We start from the raw sequence: 20,913 nt of genomic DNA, 5'->3' as shown, positions 1-20,913 counted from the left end.
GTAATTAGTAAACAGCCATTGATTACTTTTTCTTAACTCCACACCAACAGTGGACAGAAGCCATCCTTTCCCACTTCCTCACTGGGATTTAATCGCCGGAAGAATAATGAGGAAACAACATTTATTTTGGGGAGGTGCCATGCCATATGTGCAACTGGGTGAAAAGTGAGTTCTAAATATTGAGCATTTTGTTCTTAAATCCACATCCTCTCGACACAATGCCAAATCTGAGGCAGCGTATGTTTATCAATCAGCATCGTATTGACAAGTCATCCCATAAAGGATTCATTGAAGAAGCAACCAGCAGCCGTGCCAGCTCACTTGGAATTTCTTTTGTGGAGCCACAATGCCAAGAGGCTTGCGGTGTGCTGTCTAATTGTATTGCTGGAGATATAATGATAGAACACAGGCTACCCAAATTAATTGAGGCTTGCCAGTCACAGCACAAATTATGCAGCAAATGCTGCAGTGCTGCGTGTGAGAAAGTCACTGCACCAGACCCAGAGTAGACATCACAGTAAATGTAGGTGTAGATTATGGGCTGATAGAGGGCTTGTTGCATTTAAGGAAAAACCAGCTAACAGATCCTCCTGACATCTTGTGCAGTCTGTGCCGCGGTGTGATTATAATGCATGATTATTAATAATGTGTGTTTTTTCTCTCTCCCTCTCTCTTTTCGATCACATCTGATGTATAACACTACATCTTGTTGTGCTAAAAAAATATCAAAGTAACAGGTGGTACTCATCTTCCTTTTAAATGTAAGCTGTGTGACCCATTTACATTCTGTCTGCTCACAGGTATGAAACACTGAGCACAGCCTGGACTAATAGACTCTTGACTCTAAATCACTAAATTACTTGCGAATTATAAATTCACCACCAATGTGTTCCACATTATCATTTGCTTTTTGTAAGAATCTGAAATATGATTAGAATAGTAAGCCACTTCAAAAAAAAATGTTTGCATCTTTGCCTATCAGCCAGTGAAAACTGTTGCAAGAGCACCGGCGCAGTGCATGATGTTTTACTGCCATCTGTTGCCAATACTTTCAGATGTTTTATGCAATAGTAATATTTTAATGATGATCCTCCCTCATTATTAATTTTCTGCAGGGGACTGAGAAGGAGGCGCGTTCAAATAAGATTGTAAAAGACAAACACCTACCATCAGGTTTAACAAATACCTCTGTGTAAAGGTGCCGTGCTGAAAATATTTGCAGGGTCCCTTAACATTGCAAGATAATATTTCAGTGGCGATCCTCAGGAAAGTTGCAGTTTTGCAGTTGCACTGAATTAGTCACACAGCAGACGCGGTCTAAATGAGGATGTTAGGGATGACAAATCACTTATGATTAGAGCATTAGCCAGATGAAGAAATGCATAAATGATGATTGAGTAAGTAAAAATGATCACAGCCTTATTGTGGTTTTGTGTGTGTTTGGAGGAAATGAAATATTCATACGTTTTTGTTTGTTTACCTCAAGTTGGGAATTTGCTGTTGTTGGTCCTGGGAGACCCGGCACTGAATGGTGCACAGGGAGCCCAGTAAGAAATTACATAGTGTTTCATCTCTACATTAGACAAACCCCAGCCTCTTTTTCTTCTGATTCACTCCTATGTTTGTTTGTGTAATAAAATCCATTGTGGTTTTGTGTTTGTATGTCTGTGTGTGTGATGATGATGTGGGGCTATGCGGTGTATTCCTAACTATGTAGCTACTAGACCAAGTAAAATAGTCATCTTTATAAATAGTCATCTTTGCCTTAGAGCAAGATCCATGTAAATTAGCTTGGTGGAGCATTCAGCGTGCTCACGAGAGCTCATCAAGTAACATCATCCTGTTTGCTTAGTGAGCATGCTCACTGTGTCTCATTGGGACAGTCTTTGCAGCATTAACAGGCCAAATAAAAAGCTACTGTAGTAAGCACCAGTGTGCCTCAGCGATGCCTCAGAGATGCCCTCAGCGAGGATTTTTGTCACAATGTGGTGATGTTTCTTACCTCAGTGACAGTCCATTTTTGCTGCACAGAGACATGGGTTGCAATATTGAATCAATTCAGTCTTTTCATTAGGATGTTGTTACATTCTCATGATTTTAGAATAAACAGCGTAGTTTTCTGAAATCACATACACAAAATCTTCATTTTTTGCCCTTATTCCAAAAAAAGACAATGTTTCTACTAAGCTGTTAACATGGCTCATGAAAAAGAATATTCCACCAATATTCCCTTTTACATGCACCTGTGCATACTCCAATTAGCATGCCCTAACTTTTCATTCATCATGTCAAAATTTAGATATGTGGAATGGCTGTAACTGCTTGTCATTTTGCTTCCTTGCATCAAAATAAGATTTTTTCTAAATTTTCCAGCAGTGGTGGATTTGTTTCATTGTGCAAATGCAGCTTCCTTCTTTAATTCCTTTAACCACCTTCTTGAAAAGATCAGTGTTGTGACACGTGCTCTTCCATGTTTAAATGTAGCCATGTTTTTCCTTCCAACTAGAAATGTGGGCTTTTCTTTTGCCTATGTATCTCTTCATCAGCCCTGCAGACTATTTGCTCTTTGGTCTGTGTACAACATGTCCATGACAAGAGGCTGTGTCTCGCAGACTGTTGTGAAAACCCATAATGATACACATTTTCCAACTGGGCTGTATACATGTCCACATACATGCTATCAAAATTGTATCGAAATGTCATCCCTTGTCATGTTTTCCTCCTGCTAACACGTAGTGCTTCTTCCGGTGATTAGGGTTCGGGCTGAGGGTTTAGGTAGGGGGAACAAGACTTGGCACTGGCATAGCCCATGTCTTAATCAGAAATTGCTAAATAATTTATTTGGTTATTTATTTTAATTTGCATTTTAAGAAATTATATGATATAGTAACACAGGAGTTACAGATCACAATAAAAAAAAGAGGACTTTAAAAAAAACAGAAAGCTAAAAAATATAAAACAAAACTTTTGAAAATAAATAAAAAAATACGAACTGGTTCATGTACGCAAGTTCAAATGGAAAAAAATAAAATGGTTACATAACTTTCCATTCATAAGATATAGTTTACCAATAACTATAAATAAATAAAATAAAATAAATAAAATCAATTTAGGTGGGAAGATACATTTTGTCAGCAGAGAATAAGTCAGGAGATACCATAAACATACACATACAGGCACACATCATCATGGGAGTGTGCCTCCTTGTGCATACACAAAGACGTCAGTACATTTATCTTAGTTATCGTATTTCTCGAGACTCCTTGGAGAAAAAAACAGGGAAATGGTAAATTCAGAGAAAGGTTTAATTTGCTGTTTACATGATCCACATCAAATTCAGAATATTGTCATGTTTGGAATAATAGTGGAATATTAGTTTGCATGTAACTGTAGCCACAGAAACTGGGCAAAGACCCCAGAAACACACTCGGTACCCCAAAGGTGGTGATGAATTAGACGTCTTTTCTGGTTGCATTTCACGTTTACAGTCCTCACTGTGCCTTAATTTGTGTGTGTGTGTGTGTGTGCTCTCATGATTTCCATACCTGTAATTAGTCCTACCTGAAGTTTCATGCGTGTGATTGCCTCAGGGAGGCGTCCTGGAAGGCTGTTTCATATTAGCAGGAGGGCGATTGCCCTGATTGTTTCCATCTGGCCATTAAAGCAGACTCTGAGGGGCTTTCGCTCATCAACAGCAGTACAAACGCAAAGGATGGATGAATGACTTTTGCAGAATCAGATTTGCAAATAAGAGTGTTCACAGGCAAACAGTGATAAACCTATGGAACAAAAGTTCATGGTGTAGATTGCTCCTTCGCAGAGTCGTGTTGATGCGTGTGGCACAGAGTGTGCAACCCTTTGCATAATGTACAGCCCTGTAAAAGGGGGCCGCTATTGTATATTGCCGGTATAAAGCCAGTGATGAATTGGAGAGAGGCAATCACTTGACTTTGCCAAAGCTGGAATATGACACAAGTAGACCAGCTACTTAACATTATGGCTGCAACATTAATGACTAGTGCAATTGTATATTTCCCCGGGGAGACACAGAGGGTCAAATGATAAAATTGTCTTCCTACTCATTAGGTTTATAATGTATATCTAGTTTGTGCCCTCATTTTTTTTCATTAATTAATCCTGAGTGACATAATGAGCACTTTCACTCATGCTAATGTTTGTGCAGGCTGATTTTAGTCCTTAGTATTATTATTGTTGTGAAATAGATTTTAAATAGAAATGCATATCATGTACTTGTGCTTCATCATGTAATTTCAACTGACTGGTTTTCCCAATATGTGGTTTATGTGGAGTGTTTTTACAGGTATTATTATGTGTGTTTCATATCTGCTGAGGAACACAACAACTTAAAGAATATCACCGCAGCACTGAGCACAAACCTATTTCTGGACTTATTATTTAAATCCAGCTGTGGAAGCCGTTCTCTATTTTTGTTGTCTCTCCTGGGTGCTGGGCGGGAGTGTGGGATACAAACGCACCATTGCTTTCAGCCCTAACCACCAGTGCATTGAGTTTCTCAAAAAATACAGTGTAATGTATATGCAGTCATACATTTTTATAGTATAGTCTCAATGGTCACATTAGCAGATTCATTACCGTGACTGCTCTGTCTGTCTCTCCGTCAGAATATTTTTCACGCTTTGCTAGATTTATTGTGAGTATCCGATATTACAGACCTCGGTCTCTCTCTCTGTTCTCTCTCAACAGATACAATCTGCCTGTTGGCAAACAAGGAGGGTCATGTATGATTGAAATAGCCGCAGATAATGGCACAGCTCAGCGTCTCGAGGAGTACACATTGCACCCCGTGTCACAGGTAACCTGACCGGCCTGCAGTCAAATCAACCTTTTGTCACAATCAGTTTCTTACATTTGCATTTCAAAGCCGTAATTATTTGTTGTTGTTTTTTTTGTTTGTACTTTTACAGTACAGGTTTCTTTATACACATTAACATGTTATTTGAAACTGATATAATTTGACTTGCATGACTCCAGCATCCATGAGTAAACAATCAAATACATTAAAAATAATTTAATCAGATTCAGTATGTTTTTACAAAGCATCACTGCTCTGTTCAGAAATGTCACTTAATTTTAAAATTATTTATAGAGCCACCATGGATATGGATTTGTGTTTTTTCTTATTTTCATACATATTTGTCACTATTAACTTGTACAGCACACTGTTATCTTATTCATCTGGAATCAGGTGAATTTGAGGTTAAAGCAACTCATGCAATCTATTTTGTTCTTTTAAGTGTAATTGAAGTGGGTGTTGAGACAGAAAACAGCCCTGCGGTGGGAGTTGTTGCTTCAGGTACTTGTGAGACATAAAGTCATCATGAACATAACATGAAAAGGAATCACAGCTTGAGTAAGGCGCTTATCAGGTGCCAGAACAATGCACAGTGGTTTATTATATTATGAGGAAGGAATTTACTTCCCTTGAAAGTGATATCTTTCATCATGGTGAACAGTAAAAATACAGCATTTGTGTGCATTTGCACCACAACAATTAACTGTGGTGATGTTGCAGGTGATGTTGCGTTCTGTCAAAAGCCAGTCAACCATGGCAACATTATTTTTCTGCAGTCTTTCTTTGGCACCCCTTAACAATTAATCAAATCCATACTTTTTATGTCTCAAAGCAGCCTAAAAATCAATTTAAACATAAGAATCCAGCAACCATACTACATCTAGTGCGTACATTTCGGTACCACCAAAAATGTATTGGTAGCACCAAGTATTGTGGTCTTTAATCAGACAGTCCTCAGCCAGATAATCTTCACAGATGAACACCACCTTCAGGATTTTTGAAGCCTAAACATAATCGGCAGAAGTAAAAAGCTAATATTAAGCTATAAACGAAGTCCGCTGCAGGTATATGACTAAACATCGCCACCACTGCGAGACTGCAAAGCCATTATCGGCACAGCATGACGTGACTCGTTAATGAGGCACTTTATATTCCCTGTTTTAAATTGCTGATATTTATACTAGATTGAAAATCCGGCTTTTGTTTAGGAATAAAAGTTTTTGTTTTCTTCAGTTAACATTTGAGTATGTTACTAAAAATAAGGTATAGGGTTAAAAATATTAGTATTTCAGTTCAGGTTTCAGTATTGTTATTGATACATCATCACCAGTGTTGAAAAGGTTCCTTTTAAAATGTAATAGGTTACAGATTTTATAATTACCCTGTTAAAAATGTAATTGAAGTAATTTAACTTTCTTAATTATTTATTCAAAATAAAGTAACTATTACATATAAATACATTTTGAGAAAGTGTTTAACAAATATTTTATACTGGGCAAGAGAACCAATCAAGAAAAAATTGTGAGCACATACTGCCAAATGAATGCAGCCTGTCTGGATGTTGAGCTGAGACAGGTCCTTGCAACACTTGATGGTGTTGCACTCAAATTTTTCCCAGTTTGCAGACTCTGTTTTTTTTTTTTTAAATTTGCAAAAGAAGGTGTACCTGCACGCCGAAAAGATCCAAAGTAGAATGAATGTTATATCATACATAAGCTTTTACCGGAAGACATATATTCGGATGTTACTTTTTTGTGATCACCAACAGTTTGACAAGTATCTGTAATTTAGCTACACATATTTTCTCAGTAACTCTAACAGAATACAGTTATCTTTATTTTTTCATTTAATTAAGTAATGCCGTTAATTGTTACTCCCAACTATGATCATCACCAGTATCAGTGGATACTGTAAACATGTTGATTGGCTCATATGAGCTAAAACACCTAGCTGCTGCTGCCTGTTTAATCTTGGATTGTATGATCATTTATTTTTGCCTTCAATCACTTATGGGACATATGACGGCAACATCATGAGTAGATTAAGCGTATGTTATCAAAGCTGGCCGTGCACACAGTTTTTAAGTAGCAGCAGTTGCTTCATGAATGAATAACAGGAGCTGCCATTAAAAACATGTGCACATTATTTGCCAAGATGATCACACTTGGCAAATAATATCCTTAATGGCAGGCATGTAAGTAGCACTAAGCTAGTTCTCACTTGTTAATCACAGGCCGATCTTTTCACTCTGGCTCATTAATTTGATTAACAACACCTATTTTTGTTATTAAATTATTTTTTGTCTTTCACTTTCAAAGACGCGGAAAGGGGCTCAACCTTCCCACAGGCTCTGGATGCCCCCCCTCCCTCAATGTGATTTATGGTCTTCTAATTTGAGATGCTAAGATGTTTCTTTTTTTCCATTTCTTTTAAAATGTTCAGTACACAAATATCTTTGCTGTAATTATATTGCGCGCTGTTTGATAGTTAACTTTTATAAAAGACTACTGTATTGCCATGATTTAACATTATACTGAATAAATTGGTTTTGATTTAAATTAGCACTCAACATCAGTCAAATTTAATGAAATATGTACACAAACATGGTTTATATTTGCTGGCATGCAGTTGGTCTTTGAGCTAATTTTATTGTAGTTAGAGAGTAGGAAAAGCAGAAAAACTCACATGTTGGACTACAGCACTAAAATAAACTACTAGCAGTTGTTTGGGGTTGTCAAGGGTTTGAGGATAGAGGGTGTCGTCTAAAGTACAGCTGGCAAACTTGACTTTGTGAACCCACAGAGGAACTCAAGATGGGTTAAAACCAGCACTCCATGCCTGGCCCGCCTGCAGCCCTTAGAGATCATGAAGTTAGCTGTTGTCAGTTTTCAATCCAGACTGCTGAGGCTCATCAGGCAGTTTAGCAGATGTCAGTGCAGCACTATTAACTGCCATTACCAAAATAAATTCCTGTAAGTCAAATAATAAGAAATTGTGGAGTGCAAAGTCAGTGAAACATGTCATAGCCAGTGTTCTTGGCAATTCAGACTGGAAGCCAACACACAGCAGAGGGAGGAGAGTTTTAAAATCATAGTATTTTTAAATTCTCTCATAAATCTCACAGATTGCCTGTGCAAGGGTTCAAGGGCTGGAATAATATGAAAATAGTGACTATCTTGCTTTGAATGCCTTAGTGTCACATTTTTAACTAAGGTCGTGTTCACAAAGCAGGCTTTTAGTGCTCGATTACAATTTACTGAATGACAATTTTTGCCTGTTGATACAGTTTTTCAGCATGACAAGTCAGTCATATTAACTGGCACCACATGTGCATAATAGCACTCCTCAGAAATATAAAATCCTCTTTACATATGCTGTTTATCTCTAAAATGTTTACGGGCATTTCCTTCATAGGGTCATGCGTGAACAGGAGCAGGGATTGATATTCAGGGAAATCTGCACTGCCAAAGTCCCAAGTTTTCTGTTTGTGACTTAAACAAAATGGGTTTTGCAAGGATTATCTTTCAAAGTTTTTTTTTTTTTAACTTACTTAATTTTCACACATATTCACAGTTTCAATAAAAGTGTTTGTAAATGTAATACTCTTTTTTTTTAAACAAGTGTTTGTTAATGTAATACTCTTTTTATCCACAAGAGGCTTAAGTGCACCACTAACCCATGTTCTAAATAGAGTGCCCCAGTGATGAGCTTTTCCTGTAGGCCAAAGATAGGTCAAAAAGCCTATGAGATTTTTCCATTGGATTTTCAATTACTGCGGAAAATAAGCTCTGTGGTAAACAAATGTCTATCATACTTATATGTTTTGTTCAACCAGATATTCTTCACAAATTAACACCACTTTCAGGATTTTTGAATCCTAAAGGCAATCGCCAGAAGCAAGAAGCTTACATTAGGCTATAATGAACTAAATTACGGTTATGTCACCACCACAACAAGCCTGTGAAGCCATGTCTGGCGCAGTTCAGCATGATGATATTCTGTAGTCTCATTTAGCCACTTGTCAGCAACTGTCTTTTTTAAGACACATAAAAGCTTCAAAGTTCACGAGTGGGATAATTACTGGTGTATTTTATGTCATAGAACAAAAATAAGTTATAATATAATAAAGATAATAAGTCTTTTCAGTTGTGTTAACCACAGACCTTATTTCAGACATCGAAGCAGACACCCATTCAAAAAACCCATTGACTTTGAGACGTGGAAAGCAGAGGTGCTGAAATGCTGCTTGATTTTGGGGTTATAGGACTCATTCCTGGAGTTCTCTATAGGTCTTAAAGCATTCATGTTTTCATTTAAGTGAGTTATAGTTTCTCTATGCAGTCTTACTTTAGGTACATGTATTTTATGTTACCAAATTATGTAGCGTGAAGAAATGCGCACACAAAAACCAAGATGAAAAAAATGTCACTTAGTAAAAATGATCTTTGAGAAACGTTTTTTTATTCCAACTCTGTCACAGAAGAAAAAAAAGATAGAAAAAAAGGAAGATTCTTCCTGTAATATCTTTTTTTTGTGTTCATAAGTCATAGACCCCAGGGAGGGAAAAAAATAATCAAAATTAGAAATTTGATTGCAATTTTTTTTCTCATTTGCCTCTCAGGGCTTCCGTAGCTTCAACTAGATGTGGAAATTTGTGACTTAAACTTGTTTAATAATGAATACATTACAAGAGCATTGTCACCATTAAATATCAGCTCCTCGCCTGCCATTTCTCTGAAAATAATAACAGACATCCTCCCTTGCATACATCTACATCCGGCCTTGCCCCATTTTCTTCTTCTTCTGTAGAATTTTATGGCAGTTAGCATCAGTGTTGCATTACCACCAAACTGTTGGACTGCCCCTTTCCCCATTTATTCTGGCATCACCTTGGCATGTATGAAAAGGCAAAAGACAGAAATGTTCCTGAATGTAGTGCATGTGTAAATTGTGAAAATCACTAGTGATTCCTGAAAAGTTATCCCAGTAATTCACCAGGAACACTTTGTGAAAGAGGCTTAGCAGTGAAATGGAGGCCATATTTACTTGTCCTGCCTTTAAATAGACCTCAGAAAGCAGCATGCTGCACTCCTGAACTCAGTGCTGAGAATCCACTCATAAAGTCATGAATATTACATCAGTGGGTCTTTCAAATGGACTCCTCTCATAAACATGGTAAACACACTTGAAGGCACCATAAAATCATTCCATATCAGCCCATCGTCATCATGCAGCTCCAGTGGCTCATAGCCCGTTGGATCACATAAAATCATTGTAAAAGTATCCATCCACAGCTGTGTATTTTATTTGAATCTTCGGCTTTGTTAAAGATAGTTTTAAGGCTCTTTACTTTGCAGTGACATTACATGCACGTTCCTGTGAACCCTTGTCATCAGTGTCTTTTATAGGCTTTCAAATGTGCGACACTTATACCGTTTAAAGCGTGCATTAATTCAGCATCCCTAATGATTATGTGGTCTGACACCTCACTGTCCCTTCACTGAACACCTCCACTGCAGCTGTTCAACACCTTTAGTCAAGCTCCAGCATGGTGTCATGACGAATATTTTAGGAACGTCAAGGTCTAACAAATTCTGATACAGCCACTCAGATTTCATAATGGCTGAAATGAAATCGAAAATGTCAAGTTTTAGTGTAATTCAACAGACTTTTACAAATGTATCTTTACTGTGGTCTTAATGACGGATTGTTATCATATGTTGTAGTCTGTACAAAGATGGATATCACCAGCACAACTTTGAAAATGTACACATTTTACCAAAACAAAGCATGTGGAGATCTGAGCCTTTCAGATCCACATAAGGAAGGTTTATTATTTAGACATTATAGCCTTTCATGACAAAACAATCATGTCTGTTATATACCGAACCTTTTAAATACATGACATGAGAGACCTGTATTGTTAAAGTAAGATATTAAATGCACTGACCCTTGATATGAAAACCAGTACTCATATCTGCCATGACCAGATGTGATAAAAATCCATGTCAAGAAGCTTAAACAAGGATAGCGAGTACAGTCAGTATTCATCTTTCAAAGATGTTGGCAGATGTCAAAATAAATGGGAACATGTTTTTGTATTATTTTATTATTTCTGCTATAGGAGTGGAAAATGTTTGACATGTCAACGGGACTTTCTGTCCATATTATTTTGGGCATGACCATGCTAAAAGCTGAAGTAGCTTTAAATTTTATCTTGGAATGAAATGAGGCATATGAACAGGAAAAGATCTTTATTTTTTTGTCTGTGCACTGGAGATAGCCGCAGCCACAGGCATTGTGTTGTTTGATTTCTCAAGAACATCTTAAAGGCATGTCTTTAATTTTGGCTCATACGTTCACTTGGACTCAAGACTGAACTGATTAGATTTTGGTGGTTAAAGGTTAAAGGTCACAGTGACTTCACAAAACATGTTTTAAGCCATAACTCAAGAGTTCATCCGCACGTCATGACAAAATTTAATACAAATGTCTAAAATGATAAAATGACGTGATTAAATACACAAAAAGTCAAAGATCATCTTCACTGTGATATCATAATAAACACTTTCTGGCCATTATTCAACAATATAACTCAGATACTCAACTGTGATCACGTACATAATTTGCAAGAATGTGTAGGGAAGCCATAATAACTGTTGATTTGTCTTTCATAAATTAATTATTATGCATGACATGAGTATGAAAATATTATGTAAACCTTCTAAATAGAAAGTAGTATTCAATATTCATTTGAACATCTGAAGGTCACAATTGTGAATGAAATATATGTAATTTAGTGGTAATGTGAGATGGTCTCATGCTGCTTTTTTTTTGTGCAGCTTTGCTTTGTTACTGGTTAAATTGACTGTTATGGTATGATAAGCCCCAAGTTCACAGAATTTATCTACATTAATTCAACTCAATTAACTTGCACATCAAAGAAAGCTTGCAGCACGTTGTATCAGGATGTGTGTTATCATATGATGTTTGAAAAGAGAAATGATAACTTCAGTTCCTTGTCCAGGTCTTACTAAACCTGCATTAACCTGGAGAGTAAAACCAGCTGATAGTGTTAATCTCTCTTGTTGATGCTGAGATATGGTAAGGTCCTGTTAATGTAATAATAATGTTAATGTATTCACACACGCTGATACTGAGAGCCTGTTTTTAGCTGCACAGCTCGCACATGAAGGGAGTCATATTTTGTATGACCGAGTGTGATTTACTAAACGTTATCGCTGATCACTGGCTTTTTTTTTCTCAGGGAGCCTTTGGACCCATATTTCTTGGAGATGTTTCGTCCCACTGGGAGATGCATGTCGGGAGTACTAAGGGAGCGAGGAGATTCATTGGCTGTATCAGGGAACTTCAGGTCAACTCAAAGGAGATTTACCTGGTGGGAGAGGCGGTGAGAGGGAGAAACATCAAGAATTGTGACCCGCCTGTCTGCCAGCACCTTCCCTGCCGTAATGGTGGAACTTGTGTCAGGTATGAGGTCACCTTTAACACTAATGAAAAATTACTTAACCTCCTTTGAACTTGAAACCCATTAAAAATAATAGAAATACAGTTTTCTGAATGCATCTTTGTCCTGTAATAATAATGCTTAACATGCAAGAAATTACCCCAGAAATGAGGTGAGCTGCAGCTGAGTTGTTACGCATGTGGCAAACAATAGAAAGTGGTGTTTACTGGATACGCTTATGGTATAAACAACAAAGGTCATGAAAAAAATGCAGTATGAGTGACAGAGTCATTACATCTCAACATTAGACCTGCTGTTTCCTCACGCCCATGTGACTCGGTGCGAGGCAGCACTGTCAGTGTTTCTGTTGTAGGAATATATATTCCAGTTTAAATTGTTTTCCCCAATCTCTAAAAACATGAATGGAGTAGTGGCTGTGCAATGGGAGCTGTGAGTACACACTAACCCAGTCGGCCAGCTAGTGAAATGACAGTGTTGGCAACAGCTTGTCTTCCCAGCACCAATCATTTTTTAATGCAGAGCTGTTCACTTGACAAGCTTATCTTATCCATACTGGACTAATCTCAGTGGAGGTTTACTCCTCGGTTAACTGTGCGCTGTGAAGTATTGGACTGGGACTCAGCAGAAAATCAATATAAATTGATTGTTAATTGCATCAAATGCTTTAAATTCAATACAGATAAGGAAGCATCTTGCCAAAATGTGCGACAGCAGTTACTTATGTGAATGAAGAAAAACTTCAGAGAAATCAACCTATGGTGCAGGACAGCCACCATTGGTTGGGATGGAACACCCGCCCTCCGCTTACTATTAGCACTGTTGCCATTGTTAGCATTGTTTGCACTGTCCTCCATGGTGAGAGCCGTGTTCAGACAATCCTGACCCAGACTCTGAATCATAAACCCTTTTTTCACAGAGATCCCTCAACAGGGCCTTAACGAAGACCCTTTATTGTGCCGGCTTTGCTTTTTCACACAGAACGAAATCCACGTAAACATTGTGCCGCTCATCATGCTGCAACTCTATCCCCACATTTCGCAATTGTACCTTTTAAAAAGAGCTGCGAGATGGAATAACAGACAGACAGCGTAGCAGGAGCTTTACACATGTCCTACAGAGCTCCTTTAACAATGGATCACATGACTACTTGTATTTGAATGCTGCTGAACATTGGACTTGGATTTGTTAGGTGGTTGCTACAAGCAACTGACACATTCTCCACACCCACTTGAAAGATAGTAACAGCTATTTTTTCTGCTTTTTGGCCCTTTAGTAGCCAAAAAAATCTTGAACTGTATGGTGCTATCTGTTAAATGTACTGTTCATATCACAGTATCATAATATATAATTATTTTTCTACATTTAATGTGAAATTGTTTAGTTCCATTCACTTCTAAAAAACAGATTGGCGTATGAATATGTACCCTAAATTACTTCTGGTGTCTCATTACTTTGATTTTTATGTTTTGATGTATGGATGGTCGGCTCAAAGAGGAGTAAAAGGATTTTTTAGTCGTGTCCTGTTCCTTCCCATTTCTTTCCATAAATCTACGTTTTTTTGATCACTCAGTAGAGGCATTTTTTGGGCCAAACTTAGTCCATTGTGCGAGGCCAAGTATGTGAGGATCCGCTCTCCCTTTGTCTTCATCCAGTACAGCTCATCAGACTGCCATCACACCCCACTTACCAGCAATTTTGCCTGTCTTTTTAAGTATGCATTAACTACATATGATGCTCTTTCACCTGAGGTAATCCAGAAAATAGCTGCTCTAAATGTCTTCTTCATTGTGTTATGACACTGTCAATTAACAGTTGCTTTTATTAAACAGGAAATGAAAAGGGGCACCGTGAATATTGGAATATGAATGGCTCTAAGAATACCAATTAAGAGCCGGTGGCATTGTGGTCACATTGGCTTGTCATGTGCAAAAGAGTGCACCTTGCAATTATCTGTGTGATGAATACGTGTTAATGCAGTATCCTCTTGAACTGCGCAGCATGCAGGGGTCATCAGGAGTGCACCGAGCTCTCTTCATTCTGTTAGTTGCCCTGGATTGCACTGCCACAATATAATAGGATGAAAAAGGATTTTGATTGTGGGTTCAGTTGGGGTGATATTGGCGCTGTCCCCTTTTCATGTGGTTTTCTGTTCACTTAGGCATGTGGAAATATCAATATTAAACCTGAGAGGATAATGGCTTGTGGTTGGCGGGTGATACATACATATTAGGCATTTAAGTGACTTCAATGTGAAAAGCTGGGCAATCAGCGCCTAAGGACTATAGCCTTCTTGTTCTTCAGTGTCAGCTCTGTAATGTCGGATATCTGTGTCATTTATAAACCTCAGCTGCAGGTTGCAGAGAGCATGTCATTAGACTGACTGCAAATACAGCAGATGGAAATGTTAAAGTGGAAATCGTTTTCAGGAGACGCACATTCATGCTGTAACAGGCGCTCTGTGACAAACACCTGTATTCATACAGTCAGACAGTTAGTTATGAAATGCATCATGTCATTGTCTTGCTTGCAATGAATTATATTCACGTTTTTAATGAGATAGATGAAAGAGCTATACAAAATCAGCAAACATGCCCTTTTTGTATATATTAGCATTCATTTTGAGTCATGTCTGGCCACCTGATTACATAAGTCCAATATTGAGTCTTTTAGCTCTATTTTGGTCTCTACCAACTCCTATTTTAGCCTATTTTAGCTGCAAATAGATTCACTAACTAGTCATTAATTTTGTCTGGTGTTTAAAGGTAGTGTATAGTTGATGAGAGCAGTGAGAGTGACCCAAAAGCTCAAATTTGTGGGCCTTTAAACCAAACAATTAGCTGAATAATGCTGAAATTATGGCTGGAAGTCTCAAGGCTCTGATATTGTTCTAGCCCTACCCTAGGAACCCCACGATTGCAATTCACAAGGCTACAATGCAATTGTCTGATTATCGATCAGTGAGATAAAATAAAAAAACAAGACGTACCTGTAAACATCTTTTATCTCTTACCAATAATCTCTTACCAGTGATTATTGACTTCTCTGCATGAAGTGTAATGAGTATTATAGTGTGTAATAATTCTCCGTGGGTTTGTGACACCTCTCACTCACACATTCATTGTTAATGTAAAAATATTGCTGCTTTAAAGTTTTCATCAGAATGTAACCTCTCATTATCTAGAGCAGAAGTAGAGGATGGGCGTATGCTCACACACACACACACACACACACACACACACACACATACACACACAGCAGAATTCATGTAGACAGTGTAACTTCCTGCTAATTGGCTGCGGTAGAGACGGTGCCTTGCCCGCTGTTATGGTCGAGCTTTGGCGGTACACGAACCTCCACTTAACAGCGAATTCTCCCGGTGCTCCATTTCACAGCCGGCAAGTGTTCTTCACAAAGAAAGAGAAACCAATTTTATCTTAATCAGAGTTCCAGCTATACTTGTCTCAAAGTATCTATAAAATAACTCAAGGTCCAAGAAACAATTATTTTAATTCACCACGAGAAACAAACATAGCCATCAACTGGTGTGCGACTGCATTCCCTGAAGAATTTTTCCAGAGAAAACTTGCTCATTACAGAGTTTATTGCATCTGAGTCTTTGAATTTTGGAGGACGAGTGCATTCAAAACAACTGTGCGATGGTGGGTTTTTTTGTGTGGGGGGGGGGTGATATTTTTTTTTTTGGTGGCCAAATTGGTTATTTTTATACATAGATGTTTTCTTGTTTAAAAATGAGTTTCTGTGTGACCTTGACATACTTAGAAGTGGCTGATAATGAGTATTTAAGTATTACAATGATTTGGAGAGAAGTGTCTCATAACTCAGTATGAAAATATACAGGAACACAAAATGCTTGGAATTTTTCTTTGGAAGGCCAGTTATTTATTTTAAATCAGACCAGACCTTTGACCGTAAAGTACAACTAAATACAGTACAACAGAATGAGAATAGGCTAACAAATGCCAGTTTTTCAATTATGTTATTCTGACGACTGAAGAAAGTTCAACTTGGTTCATGAACATGCTGCACTGTCTCAAACAGACAGTACTGTGTAGAAATAATGGTAGAATAATTTAGATGATTTTCTGTATGCAAGGAAAGGCTGGTGTTATTCTTTTTTTTTTCCTGTCAACAAATTTCGTGAGAAGACCAAAAGCTATACATCAGTCAGTACTTTCAGACTTTTCTACCCTGCCTGCAGCACTTAGCCCCAAGCCAATTGGTTCCTGGCTAAGTTGTAGATTTACTATTAAAAATGCTTCAGTAATTTTGCTAAAACAGCTCAGCAATGTGGTTCTTAGCAAATGTGACTCAACCAGAAGTAAATGGAGCATTTGTTAGGGGACCAAGTGCAACGATGAGCCATACCTAAAGGGAGACACCACAGCTGGATAGGGTAGAATTGACTGAGAGATATCACTGTGAAACTTAACTCATTACTTATGAAGACAGTTATTTTTTGAAATTACAAGTTCTCTGAATTTTATTTTAATTTTGCATATGAGAAACTATGTATTTAAATATGTGCTCATTTGCATACATCTCGAGGACTGAAATCTGAACATTTGATAAAGTAGGTTCAAAATTCTTGTTTCATTTTGTTCACTTTGTAGAGTCAATGATTTTCACAGAGGGAATTGCGGATATCTGTTTTTAACACTTAAATCATATGAATTAGAAAATACTGTCAAGAGCCATAAAAATGTCAATGTTTGGCACCTTTTTTAGGATTAAAATGTTATATAAATCATGAATAATATATGAACAAGCCCCTCTGTAAAAATACAGACATGAATCTAATTGGAAGGTTTGGTGTATTTAAGTGCTTTTAAAGTTGAGGGTTTTTTGTATAGAGTATGAAAAAAAAATTGAATTTAAAAAGAATGGTTGTAAAGGTTATGCATTGTTAAATTACATACATTTTTTTACCAAAATATAAGACACTACAGGTGAACAGGGAACAACTTTTAACAAACGGATACTACCATGAAACTTCCCCCATCACTTATATTAAGACAGTTATTTTTTGTATTTCAAGTTTCCTGAGGTGTTATGTTTGAATATGCAAATGAAACATTATCTAAGTAAGCACTGACTTTTTTGCATACATTTCCAAAGCACAATCTGAATCTAAAACAAAACAAGCAGCTAAAAGTGTATTTTGGACGTGTGCTCTCCACCAGTCTGAAAGACAACATGTAAGCAAATTAGTCCCAAATCTCAAAATTGACCAGATGATGAAAAGCCTTTGTTTTCACTTGGGGCGTCTCCCTTTTATTGTATAGTTTATCTCCATGTATAATGCTTAAAACAAGAGTGTGAATCACAGTTATTGGAGCAGAACTCGACAGTGTTACACCTTGGTGACCAGCTTCATGAGATTTGACTGAGTAAGGCCTTCAGAACAGCATCTGGGAATATTTATTTAAACCTAATTTGTGAATGGGAGACTGCAGAATGTAACACTGTATTAGTAATAATAAGTTTGGGTTTTTAATAATGTTTAAAAATTCATTTGTAAACAGAAGATTATATTTTGTGACCTTGTTTAAACCCAAACCTTGTAATTATTATAAAAAAAAATGTGCAATGGTAATTATATGATTCCAGTAACTAACCAGTACAGCTATCTAATTATTCTGTGATAAGTGTGTGTGTGCATGCGGGCGTGATTGTGTGCGTGTGTGTGTGTGTGTGTGTGACAGTGCGTGCATGCATGTGTGTGTGCAGGCACACGTTCTTGAAGCTATCATCATCTGCAGGTGTTTTTTTTGTGGAAAATATTGTGATCTCCAGTTAAAGGACCCTGTTCTCTACAGTGAGGTGTTCGTCATCTCCACAGCAGTCTAGACAAAAGCAAAACGTTATTTTATTCATTATTTTCTTCATTCAGCACAAGCCAGCCTTCAGTGTGCACACCACGTTTCACTTAATAGCTGTATTTTCTTTCCTTTCAGACTTATTTTTGTCTCTCAACCTGTCGTCGTGACAGTGATAGTTTGAGTTGTTTTTTTTTTTGCCTCCTTCCACCTTTTAAACACAGTTTTACTTTTGGTTCCAACAACAACACAGCTCAACATGTTGCCTTATTTTATTTCTTTGCAAATGCTGCGTCTGTTCGTAGAGGTAGGTGGAACATTTGGCCTGATGACAGCTCGCTGGTGTGTTAGTGAGAGAGAGAGACCAGTGATAGCACTACATCACAGCATGCAGTCTGAGTTGTGGACAGGTTTTGTGTTCAGGGAGAAAATATTTCAGAAAGTCTCTCCTTGGTTAAATTGATGGGCGATTTTGATTCAAGTACAAAGCAGATACATTGTATCATGTTGTATCAATTAATCCGTCTTAAAGAAGTATAGTACTGCTGGATGGATGGACTTTTCATAAAGCTGGGCTGTCTATAGAGAAGAAAGGAAACCAAAATATTTTTGAAATTGATGCTGCATGACCAGAGAAGACAAGACAAAAGGGGTTATGACATTTACTTTTGTTCAAGAGGCAGAAAACGTACAGCTACCAAAATGCATTGCGCCACACTGAACCAATAACCATTCCAGCTGCTGGGTGACGTAATGTGAGCTGGTCTGTTTTGGCACAGGAAACAATATGGCAACTGGCTGGTAACAAACAGTCTCAAATTACAGTTAAAAGTCACGCTAAAACATGTTTATGAAAACATTTGAGGCAAGAAATATGCAACGCAGTAACCTAATCTTTGTTCATATTTGATCAGAGCTGCGTAGTTTTACCTGAGGCTGAAAAATGAAGCCAATGCAAAAGTGGCAAAAACTGCAGATCATTGAATGTCTGGCTCCAAAACGTAACATATTCCCATAGGCCCTCATGTTAAAATGCCCAACTTTTCAGAGAAATAAATGTGTTTACAGCCTGGTGCAAAAAACCTTTAGGTGAAAAGTTGCAGAACAGCAAGTTAAAGTTGGTTTATATTTGATATGCACTGCCTAGTTTTAGTGTTTATCTGAGTTTGGTGTGAGCATGCGAGAGAGGGAAGGGTCTCTCTCTCGATCCACTTGCAACAGCATGAGAGCCCAAACTGCTGGATTCAGTCATTTACACATTTTATTCATAGTGTTATGATACAAAGCTGGTTGAAATTTGGTAAAGTATTCCTTTAACCTGCATAAGTGAGAAGGAGATATTAAATTATTGTAGTACAACATTATTTCTGAGACATGGAGGCAATGCAGTTAATCAAAGAAGTGTTCTGTGGGGTTTTTTTCCCCTTTCAGGAGATTTGAAATGTTAAAAAAAAAATTGAATAAATACACTGGCACATTTGAATTGTGTAAACATGTGAATATACTTTAAAAGAGCTACAGAAAAGCACAGCTTTCTGCAGACTGCAGTATGTTCTAAGTTGGACCTTAGTAATATTATTTGATCTCCTGAGAAAAGTTCCCTCACTCCTCATGTGTCTTTTCTATAAGGATTTTCATTTCAAGTACCATCTAAAGTATACTTTTCTATGGCACTGTGTTTCAAAAGACCCTGTGATGGAGACTTAACAGACATCACCCTTCTTCACCGCCAAGGAAATGTTTGCAAGGTTGCCTGGGAGAGGTCAGGGAAATATCGAACAGCCGTCTGCTAAAACAGGAGCCTGAGTGCGTCAGGTGAATGCCATGAGTAAATTCCACTTCATCCCTCTGCTCATATTGAAATTCAGATGACAAATAATTGAGTCAGGAACCAGTCGTCTTTCAAATGATTTCTCCCTCCCACCCACCAAGAATCACAGTGTCTCTAGCATAACTGTGTCCAATTGGCTGTTTATAATACTGGAAAGCAAATGGCGTTTCAGTACCAAAGCAGTTCTTCTCTATAAATAATATCCACTAAACCCAGTGGTCCTTTTTATTTTAACAAAGGATGAAGTGGGCTAAATGCTTTTATCCCGAGAACTGAAGACTGCCATGGCAGCAGAGCCTCATCAGGGCTGTACTGTAGAAGTGTGTTTGCATACCAACAAGCATTTGAAAAGAAGGGCTCTGTAAATAACTTTCAAGGGATGAAATTTGAGTAATGCATGTGGCCATGCAGCTTATTGCTTGAGCTGACAGGGAAATCAAAAGCTAACCGGTCAATTATTTATAATTTCATCTGGTACTCATTAGAAAAAAAATGTCGTAGTTCATCTAGCGATGGTAGCCGTGGAGTATTTGAATGGCATGAGTTAAGGCTAGCACCAACTTCATGCATTCACGATTAGCATATTCAAATTAGTCTGAAAACATTACAACAATTACATAATCAAAGTGATTGCTTCAGCCAAATTAAAATAACCCGTCGTCACCCCACACATGGCATTTTTTTTGATTAGGCCAATTAAAACTCAAGTGTTTTCAACTATGCTTCTCAGCCCCCTCTCACTCCACTTTACCTTTTTAGTGCCAGAAATATCCATTGCCTGCTTTTATGCCTATATAACAATTCATCTTAAATGGTTTATCTTTCCATGTTTTAGATGTGTGTTGTTTTTTTTATTTATTTGTTTGAGGATTAAAATCATTCTGTGAAGACACACATATTTGTATCTCTTGCAAAGACAAAC

At 37.6% G+C, this 20,913-nt stretch overlaps 1 protein-coding gene across 1 annotated transcript in view; it reads left to right on the top strand.

Moving 5' to 3' along the window:
• eys (EGF-like photoreceptor maintenance factor) overlaps window positions 1-20,913 on the top strand; it is a 205,464-nt gene that overhangs the window by 157,314 nt on the left and 27,237 nt on the right. Inside the window, exons 43-44 of the mRNA XM_088086235.1 lie at window positions 4,726-4,834; window positions 12,102-12,325. Coding sequence (XP_087942361.1) covers window positions 4,726-4,834; window positions 12,102-12,325 — 333 coding nt within the window. The remainder of the gene's footprint in view (window positions 1-4,725; window positions 4,835-12,101; window positions 12,326-20,913) is intronic.

The sequence above is a fragment of the Plectropomus leopardus genome, chromosome 13 (assembly GCF_026936395.1).
Source record: "Plectropomus leopardus strain MGB_pleo_1.0 chromosome 13, ASM2693639v1, whole genome shotgun sequence".
Taxonomy (NCBI): Eukaryota; Metazoa; Chordata; class Actinopteri; order Perciformes; family Serranidae; genus Plectropomus; species Plectropomus leopardus.
The sequence above is the reverse complement of the archived record's forward strand: the minus strand, read 5'-3'. Positions and strand labels throughout refer to the sequence as shown.